The 10,147-nt window shown below is 37.9% G+C and overlaps 1 protein-coding gene and 1 pseudogene across 1 annotated transcript; both read right to left on the bottom strand.

Annotated features, from left to right (window-relative positions):
- Positions 1–450: 450 nt before the first annotated feature.
- On the bottom strand, positions 451–1,491 carry LOC133830581 (uncharacterized). Its single transcript, XM_062260591.1, has 3 exons — positions 1,358–1,491; positions 1,090–1,161; positions 451–874 (listed from the first exon to the last, which is right to left on the bottom strand). The coding sequence occupies exons 1-3, from the start codon at positions 1,472–1,474 to the stop codon at positions 710–712; spliced, it is 354 nt and encodes a 117-aa protein (XP_062116575.1). The 5' UTR covers positions 1,475–1,491; the 3' UTR covers positions 451–709.
- A 42-nt stretch (positions 1,492–1,533) lies between these two features.
- Positions 1,534–5,357, bottom strand: LOC133831897 (probable plastid-lipid-associated protein 13, chloroplastic; annotated as a pseudogene).
- Between the last annotated feature and the right edge of the window lie 4,790 nt (positions 5,358–10,147).

Here is a 10,147-nt window from a genome sequence, read left to right as displayed (position 1 = left end):
CCAGCAGCTTCTATTAAGCAGAGAGAGTCGGGAGCCTAAGTGTGAAAGAGAGTGAGTGAAGGAGCGATAGATTTGAGACTGAGCATGAGGAGAGAGAGGCAAAGAGGCGGCAGTGGTTTAGGGAGATGGTTTGGGTATATTAGGATTTAGGGATTTAAGGAGAGCTAAGAGGAATCAAAGAAATTTCTGTCTTTAATTGTTTTTTTTTTTTCTTTAGCTAATATTATAACAGTTATAAAGAAAGAGATGACAAAATATAATATTCTCTAGCTGCATTGTAAATTGAAATAGAATGTATGTTAGTTTAGTGAATCCAATAGATAGTGTTTATGTTACTTTGACTTAAATGCCTCTTTATTAGATAGCTCATACTCAAATGCTCCAAATTTGAATGCATAATAAAACACACATTTCTACAACTTTGAATTTCAAACTCAAACCATTTCGAGAGAGATTAATATACATGAAAGTATGAATTGTGTGTATATATATAAATATAGTATAATGTTTCACTAGAGTTACAACAACAACAACAAATGATTGTTTCAGCACAGAAATACCTGAAGAAATCTGATTTTTTTATGTTATCAAACATATCACTTTCAGCAGAAAAATAGAAAAGGAGAAATAGAGAAAAAGGGGAACTTAAAAGTACCATAAAACAATGAGCAATTAGTTTAACTTCAACATTAAATAAGTAGAAAAAGGCTCAAAAATTCCCTGACCACATAATAGAGTTTATAAACATGTGCAAACAATATCCACTAGGGTAGCGAGGGTGGATGTTTCCAAGAAAAAAAAAGAACAAACCTGAAGGTCTCTCTATTCTCTTTGCAGATGGCCTAGGATTTAGAACTGGTTTCCCACTTGGTTGCTACAAAAGGGGGAAAAATAGAATAAACATGGATAAAGAGAGTATATAGAATAAACAAAGAACCTGTCAAAGTAGTAGGCATATCAGTATCAATGGAAGTGAGCTGAAAAATTCACCACCAACCATCTGTAATGAGCTAATAATACCATATTCTCATATGAGAGTTATAAATCCTAACTTCACCCTACACTACTTGCAAGAGCTTAAGAACACACCTCTATGGGAGTAAGCATCTTCTTTTCACTGATCTTGTCGTATTTCTGTTTTTTCATACCTGCTTTTAATCCCTGCTAGGGAAGACTAGTACAGAAAATAAAATAAGTAAATAATATGGTGAAATAGAGCAATGAAAAAAATGACCACCATCACAGGCTAGCTTTGATTAGTTTACAAGAGCTCTATCCAGTCCAAAGCCAAATGACTACTAAGAGAAAAAATGACGCATTTATCCAATCGATCATGTCTTTATAATAAAATATTTACCATAAAATGAAGGGAGTTTGAATACTCTTTCACACATATCCACAACAACCCCTTGCTGCACACGGAAGATTCTAGACCTTGACAACATTGCTTTTCCTTTGCCAATATATAGCCCATTTCTTTCAGAATGATAAGGATCTACTTTTACCAATAGAGCAAAATTCGTCAACCAAACATTAAATTATCTTCATACAAAAAAAAAAACACAGGATAATTGAATTTCTACCTGTGTGTGACTGCTAATATAAAGCAGACGAGATGATGTTTCGATTGTCATTACATTACTTAAGCATGCTAATATAAATGACTGCAAAGTGGTAGTAATAGTAATAATAATTGTTATTATGTTATTATAATTAAAAAGAGAGAGAGATAGAGAATAAAGGTAGTAACTTTTAAATTACTGCATTCAAGAATGGATGTAAATGGCAAACTAATCATACCAAGTTTGAAGAGGTCCATGTCATATTCAGTGTCACCAAAGCCATGATCTTTAACATCACATTTCAATTACTCATTTCTTAAGAAAAAAATAGCTAGTAGTTCTAACAGTTGTAATATAAATTTAGAAACTTGAGAAGTAAAACAAACTCCTTATACAAATATTTCAATCAGATGTTTCCATAGAAATCCTGATTTTACTTAATAATGTTGATAAAGTGATGGAAAGGAAACTAACCTGAGCACTTCGAACAACTACCTCCTTCGGAGGCTTGCCATCTACATAACCATAATCAATTACATGTGGTCCTGACCCCTTGACAAATAGAACATAGTCTAACCCTGGAAACTCACACTTCGAGCACAATAAAAGTTAAAGAAACCAATATATATCTTAAATAAAAAATAACCACAATCATCAAATTCAACAAAGATCAGCAAGCATGAGCATATATATTAAACCAACAACAAAAAGATTTCTTAAAACTTCTTAATCCCCCTTGACATAAAAAGATTAAACATATTTTTTAAACACAATATTAAACATCATGCTAATTGATACCTAAGCCCAACAACTCAAATTAGTTAGTATTATGAGTATTAGACCAACAATAATACAACGAGGACCGCCAAAATACTCACCATTTCAATGCACAAAGCTAATAGAACAAACATCAAGACAAGTCAGCTTATAATCAATAAAACTTACTGGAATAACCAATACACCAAAAGGATGACCAAATAATTGAAAATATGATGTGTAGATGATTACTGTATCAAAAATAAAATCAGATTTAATACATGAAAAATAATTTATTTTAAAAGAGAAATTAAATATGATTTGGGATAATAAATAATACATGGAATCAATTAGCATAGTCCAAGAAGCTAGCTACAAGAAGCAAGCTGTCATCTAGCTCATTCACAAGGCAAAGCTTAGAAATTCATTTATATGGAAAATCATGACTATCAAAGTTGTTGTGAAGTGTATTAAAGAACCAAGCAATGTTGAATAATTTATTTTTCTTGTAAAGATTTAGTCCTCTCTTATATATAGAAGGACAAAGCTATGGCTAAACAATTGGTTCATTAATAATATTAAACTCAAGAAGCCTTATTCAATACAGTTGATAGTCTATAACACAATACAAAGCTGGTATATGCATATAGCAAAATATTTAGAGCAACATAACTAACAGAATCCTATTTGAGCTTGCAACAATATCTCATCATCAAGTTATGCTTTGATGGAAAGAGTTTTTGGTAAAAGTACACGTACAAGTATCTCATCATCAAGATATGCAATCATGAATAGTCTCTGGAAAGTTCCACCTGCGTGCATAAGATGAAATGCTTAGGATATTTTCACATTTTATAGTAATAACCTAGTGAGTCAGCAGGGAAAAGTAAACAAAAGCATGATTCAATTCTCATTGAAAATTGAATCTTAAAAATCTCTCTTAAAATATAATCATATGGCACCTTATATTTCTAATTACCACATTTTTAATGTTTTTTTTCCTCATTGGTGGTAGGTACTGTAAGGAAACTTAGTGACTGAATGAATAGAATCAATTCTCATTAATGAAGTAATGATACAAAAGAGTATATATACAGAATAGACCAAAATTAATAAAGTAACTAATCTACAAAATATCAATAATTAGTTACAATGAACAACTAACTAACCAAAACAGTTAGTAGCTATAAAAATCTGCCTAACAGGTACCACATTTTAATGATCTTTTGCATCTTTCTAGGGAATATTACAATGATCAAGTGTAATCAAAGGTGAGTATAAAAAGCATCCTCAGCAGTCAACACTTAATAATCCTTTGGAAAATTTCAAAATTTCAGTTACTAATAGTTATCTTAGCTACTCTAATAGCTCAGGTCATTTTTGTGTTATAAAGAACTATGTAAAAGCAACTGAAGATAAAACTCCAGGGAACTGCAAATGTCAAGACGTTTGGGTGTTATAAAAGAGCTACATAAAGGAAATCTGGAAGATAATAAAACCCCAGGAAACTGCAAATGTCAAGTGCAGGATACTAACTCACCAAAGGCTGATTACTTTTTTTTTATACAAGCAAGAATGGTAATGCAAAAGTTAACAGGCTGAAAGGACAGGGTTCTGTCCCATACAACAGTTGTTTCCAAGACAAAGAACAAGCAATATCTAACCAAACACTTTTTGACAACATATTAAAATAGTGATTATAGGTAGGTACTAACTCAAATTTTTAAGGTTTACAAATGGTCAATAAAGCATAAATTTTTCTTACTCAAAGGAACTCTCAGTCCACCAGTGAAAGCATCCCTAACAGGTACAGGAAGTCGCTGTATTGTGTTTGCTGCCTGACCAAGTGCAACTTTAAGCTATTCTAGCACCGTTTCTTCAATAACCTTTGGTGTCTCAAAAACCCCTCCTGCGTATTCCTTTCTCATTCGAAGTGGTCCTTCAACAGTCAATTTTGTTGACAGAGTAAACTTTGTTTCTATCTGCACTCAAACAAACATAATAAATTCCCTTTAAAAAGAAAGATATCTGCAGCTATGTGCTGATGAAGTTATCAAAGCATACAAATCGAATCAGCATAAAAAAAAACATTCAAACAGATTTATTTCCCATTTGTACTAAATTTTTGGCATCTTAGAATAAGAAGTAAAAGTTAATTTTGTAAAATCATCTGAAACCATATGGTCAATCAAATTAAGTTTGAAGCATTGGGAGAAAAGGAGCCAAATTTGTAAACACATACTATGAAATCCCATTTGTTAAGTAAATTCACATCATTAAAGAGTAGAATACCGAGTTCAAAACTCTCATGTTTGCCGTAACTCTTGCATATCCATCCTTGATCACCATATCCATTTTCGACAAGTTAGCCAAATTTGAGGGAAATCTCCTGCAAACAGTTCAGGGGTTACAATAAACATTAAACACGATCAGCTGTTATCCAACTCAATCCAATGTCACACTAACCACATAATTTTGGACAACTACAAACCACATTTCTCAAAGCTAAGTAACACATGAGAGCATAGAAAACTCACTCGAATATGAATTTGGCAGCAAATAAACCTGGGCTTCCAGACCCAAACCATTCGAAACTCCACCGACCCTCCAAGAATGGCGACCTAATTAGCTTAAACAAGTAAAAATCCCATAAAAATTGAAACTTGGAAAAAATCCTCAGCTTAAATGAGCACTTACGTCGTTGGACAAGGCATCGAATTAAGCTGCTCAAGGCTGGTAATTCTTTCATTCACATTAATTCTCTGCAAATCACTCATCTTTCCAGATACTAAAGCCTCGAAACCCCCAGAATCCTTAAACTGAATAAATAAATAATCTCAAATTCAAAGCTCAAATACTAGGTCTTATCAACTACAATACACAAATTCTTTAAAATTGAGACTCACAGCAAGAAGAAGGGATTCTTTAGCGGATAGCCTCTCCATTTCATTTGGCATAAGCAACTAGAGCTCCTCCCTATACAGCCTGCTGGACCATTGCTCTGCAAGTCAATCTTTGTCGGAATCGGTGGTAGTGCATCTTCGGTTGGTGACGGGAAACATGGGGAGGGAAGTTGTGGTAGATGAGACGGAGGAAGACGACGAACAATAGGAACGAATTGTAGAGACAGCAGATAGCTGGTACAAGTCCATGGTAGACCCACGAGTCGAGCCACGCCGTAGACCCACCGCCGCAAGCACCGTCGCACCCACGAGCGAGCCATACCGTAGACCCATGAGTCGAGCCTCCCTGTCACACGACCCAAGCTGCAGGCCCCCATCACCTTGTTACACACCTGCAACAAACTGAGAGAAAGAAAGAAAGATTGAATGAGCGAGAGAGAGTTACTGAGTGTGAGAGAGAAACAGAGGAGGCATGAAGAGTTATTAGGGATTCAACCTTAGAGATTGCTCTTGTCTTTCATTTGGCGCCTGTGTATTTCATTTACCGCCTGTTTCATTTCATTTAAGTAAAATGTCCGTGTCTTTTTCCATTAGTCGACAATAGCACTTTTTAAAATATGTGATATTTTAATGTAATATATGGGCATAATTGTTGTAGTGAACTAACTGCTAGAACTCTTCCGGTTTGTGAATCTTGTCTAGAAGGAAAAATTACCAAACGCCCTTTCTCAGCGAAAGGAAATAGATCTAAAGAACCATTAGAGCTTATACACAGCAATGTCTATGGTCCAATCAATGTACATATTAGAGGTGGTTATGAGTACTTCTTCACTTTCATTGACGACTGCTCAAGATATGGTCATACTTACCTAATGCTTAGGAAGTCAGAAACCTTTGGCAAGTTTCAAGGCATCAAAGATGAAATAGAGAAGCACTTAGGTAAGACTCTTAAAACAATTCAATCAGATTGAGGTGGTGAATATTTTGATTTAGAATTCAAAGATTTCATGCTGGAGCATCGTATTCTATCCCAACTCACAGTTATTGGAACACCACAACAAAATGGTAGAGTATTCTAAAAGAGAAAATAGGACCTTGTTGGACATAGGAAGGTCTATGTTATGCTACTCCTCACTTCCTCTCTCTCATTATGGGGAAATGCACTTCAAACGATGATTAAATTTTGAATGTAGTCCCATCTAAGACCATAAGCAAGATGCCACTGGAACTGTGGAATGGTAACAAACCTAGTTTGCGTCATTTCCGCATCTGGGATTGTCCTGCTCATGTTTTTAGACCTAAATCAAGGAAACTTGATTTAAGGTCTGAAGTGTGCATTTTCGTGGGATATGCTCTTGTAACGCCCTGGATAGCCAAGACCGTTACACTGTGTGTTTATAACGTGCCAGACTTGTTAATCAAGCCATTTAAATAAAATCGTGTAATTGAAACTATAAAGGAACTAGGGTTAAAAGCGTTTTGGTCTCAAAAGCCACATTTTCATTAAAAAGTATCATCTGTTACATGGGATCCCAAAAATATTAAGTTCAAAGACCGTTTACAAAAGACACAAGGTTTATGTACAACAACCGGCCATGCTAAGGCAAAACAAGCAGTTAGGTGATCCCTGTCCTGGTCCACTCCTCGACCGTGGCGGTCGAACCGCTGGCTATGTACATTCCACCTCGGATCTCTCCACCTCAGGCTTGGTCCAGCTTGCCCTTGTCTTTACCTACACCACGTAGCACCCGTGAGCCAAGGCCCAGCAAGAAAACACAACAAAAACAGAGCATAAACAATTAGCAGACAAGTCAATATCTCACATTGCATCACATAAACTCACACATATCATCATTCGGTATAATCAAGTATTCCACATACTAGGCATATCAGTTCATAACATACACAGTTTACAAATGATAACTAGGGCTAGCGCCCTCAGGCTGCTCCCTTCGTTATCCCGTTGTTCTTGGCTACCAGTGGCCAATTCACGCCCTGCGCGCTAAAATCATGTACGCCACCCTTAGACCGCTCCTACATGTCCCATGGCGTAATACCAACATTGACACGATGCAACTCTCGGGAGCACTTAGTCCCATCACAATCATACAACCGGGTTCAGTTTTCTTACCTTTCAATACACTAGTTTCTGATGCAACGAAGCCGCGAGCACGGTCCACTACCCTGAGCCTCTCCAAAGACCTAATCACAACACTAATGAAACATCCTTTGTCACTAATCAATCCAAAACTACTTCCTGGAACCAATCCCACACTCTCGGAACCCCCAAATCCCTAAAACAATGCACCGAAGGCATCCCCCGAACCCCTGGAGCAAAGGCTCAAAATTGCAAAATCCCATGTCCTGAAATTGGCCTAGCGCCGTGGCGCAGCCCCATAGGGCCGCGCCGCCCAGCAATTCAGAGAGGTTGCTCTGCCCAGAAACGGCCTCGCGCCGTGGCGCCCAAGAACAGGGCCGCGGTGCTCCTTCGCGAACCCAGATTTCTGGGTTTTTCCTTACGTTTTTCCCGAACCTAAATCACTCCAAACCATCCCAAATTCATACCTAAGCCCCAAAACCAATTTAAAACCCCACATAGACCAATCAACAAACTATAAACATTATAATCTAGCTCAATTACACAACCACCCACAGAATTCACACTTAAATTTCATATTCAAATCGTTGAGGCAAAGCTTGAGAAAAGTGTAAACCAACCCCTTTAGATTCTTAAACCATAACAGCTACAAAAATTAAACATGATACACTCTTACCTCAGTCAAGAACCCAGCTTGAATTCTCCTCAACTCTAGCTTCAAATCACCTTCTCTTTTGATTATTCCAACTCTGAATTCATGCAAAACCAGCCACTAACTTGCTTCAATTCATGCTTATCCTCTAAAAACTGGACTTGGAACTTAAACAAATCTTAGATAAATCCTTACCTCTGAGTATTCTTGGCCTAGGCTCGATTTGATAATTCTAAACCCCTTGATTCTCCTTCCAATAGCCAAATTCAGCTTCCTTCTTCTCTTTTTCTTCTGCTCTATATCTAGGTCTCCAAAATTCAGCATAAACAAATTCCCAAAGTGTTATACGTGATTGCATTTTCCTTAGCTGAAACTTATCTAAACCATTGCCAAAAGACCACTTTATCCCTCCACAAATATCCCTTTCTAACTAAACCTCAAGGGCACACTTGTCCTTTTACTAACTTTACAATTTTACCACTTTTCCAACAATACCTGTTACTCTCTATGGTTACTAACAGTTATGCAAGTTACCAAATCACCAGTTACCATTATCTAGATTTCTAGGACCGTCTCGGCACGTGCATCACATTGATATCACCGCACCCACGTGGTACAAATCACATAGCATAATTATCACATAACATAATACACATAGTCATATAACATGTTTTAAATCATAATCATGCATCTTAATCATTAAAATCACACATAATCTCCATTATGCCCTCCAGGCACACTAATCAAGGCCCTTAAGCTTAATTAGTGAATTTGGGTCGTTACAACTATCCCCTCCTAATGAGAATTTCGTCCTCGAAATTTACCTGAACAACTCCAGATACTGACCCCGCATAGCTGTCTCAAGCTCCCAGGTTGCCTCCTCGACCTTACTATTCCTCCATAGCACTTTAACCAAAGGAATCGTCTTGTTCCGCAACACCTTATCTTTCCGGTCCAAGATTTGAACTGGTTGCTCTTCAGAAGCCAAATCTGCTTGTAACTCCAAATCTTCATGCCTCAACACATGAGTCACATCTGAGACATACTTCCAGAGCATGGAAACATGGAACACATCATGAACTCCAGACAACGATGGCGTCAAAGCTAACCTGTACGCCACCTGACCAATCCTTTCCAGGATCTCGAATGGTCCAATGAATCTAGGGCTTAGCTTGCCCTTCTTACCAAACCTCCTCACCCTTCGCAGAGGTCAAGCTCGAAGAAAGACGTGGTCCCCAACCTGAAACTCCACGTCCCTACGCTTAGGATCAGCGTAGCTCTTCTGCCTACTCTGAGATGCGAGCATCCTAGCCCGGATCTTCTCTATGGCCTCACTTGTCTTCTGTACCATATCCGGCCCCAAATACCTTCTCTCACCCATCTCATCCCAATGAATGGGTGATCTACACTTTCTCCCATATAACATCTCATAGGGAGCCACTCCAATCATTGACTGATAGCTATTGTTGTACGAGAATTCAATCAACAGAAGGTACTTACTCCATGAACCCTCAAAATCAATCACACAAGCTCTGAGCATATCCTCCAATACGTGGATCGTCCTCTCAGACTGTCCATCAGTCTGAGGATGAAAGACTGTACTGAACTTCAACTGAGTTCCCAAAGCTTTCTGTAAACTACCCCAGAACTTGGAAGTGAAGATAGGATCCCAGTCTGACACTATAGACTTAGGAACCCCATGGAGACATACGATCTCTCTCACATACAGCTCAGCATACTGATCCACATTATATATCGATCTCACTGGAAGAAAATGGGCCGACTTGGTGTATCTATCCACTATCACCCATACTGAGTCATGAAGTCCTACTGTCCTGGGTAAACCTCCCACAAAGTCCATGGTAATGTCCTCCCATTTCCATTCAGGAATACCCAATGGCTGAAGCAACCCTGCTGGTCGCTGATGCTCAGCCTTCTCTTGCTGACAGGTCAAACATCTGGCAACGTACTCAACCACATCCCTCTTCATCCCGGGCCACCAATACAAAGTTCGTAGATCCTGATACATCTTCGTGGTACCCGGATGAAGTGAGTACGGCGTCGTATGAGACTCATCTAGTATCTCTCGTCTGATCCCCTCATCAGATGGAACACAAATCCGTCCCTAATACCGAAGTAAACCAACCTCAGAAACAGAATAGTCCTTAGCTATTCC

The sequence above is a fragment of the Humulus lupulus genome, chromosome 1, assembly GCF_963169125.1.
Source record: "Humulus lupulus chromosome 1, drHumLupu1.1, whole genome shotgun sequence".
Classification (NCBI taxonomy): Eukaryota; Viridiplantae; Streptophyta; class Magnoliopsida; order Rosales; family Cannabaceae; genus Humulus; species Humulus lupulus.
Note: the sequence above shows the minus strand (reverse complement) of the source record. Positions and strands in the feature narration are given on the sequence as shown.

Bases quoted from the DNA above. Each gene is read 5' to 3' on its own strand.
- LOC133830581 (XM_062260591.1), bottom strand. From the start codon at position 1,474: ATGGGCTATATATTGGCAAAGGAAAAGCAATGTTGTCAAGGTCTAGAA. The intron at 1,162-1,357 runs GTAAATATTTTA...CTTCCCTAGCAG, and splicing joins CAAACTCCCTTCATTTTATG to GGATTAAAAGCAGGTATGAA. The intron at 875-1,089 runs GTGTGTTCTTAA...CCCCTTTTGTAG, and splicing joins AGATGCTTACTCCCATAGAG to CAACCAAGTGGGAAACCAGT.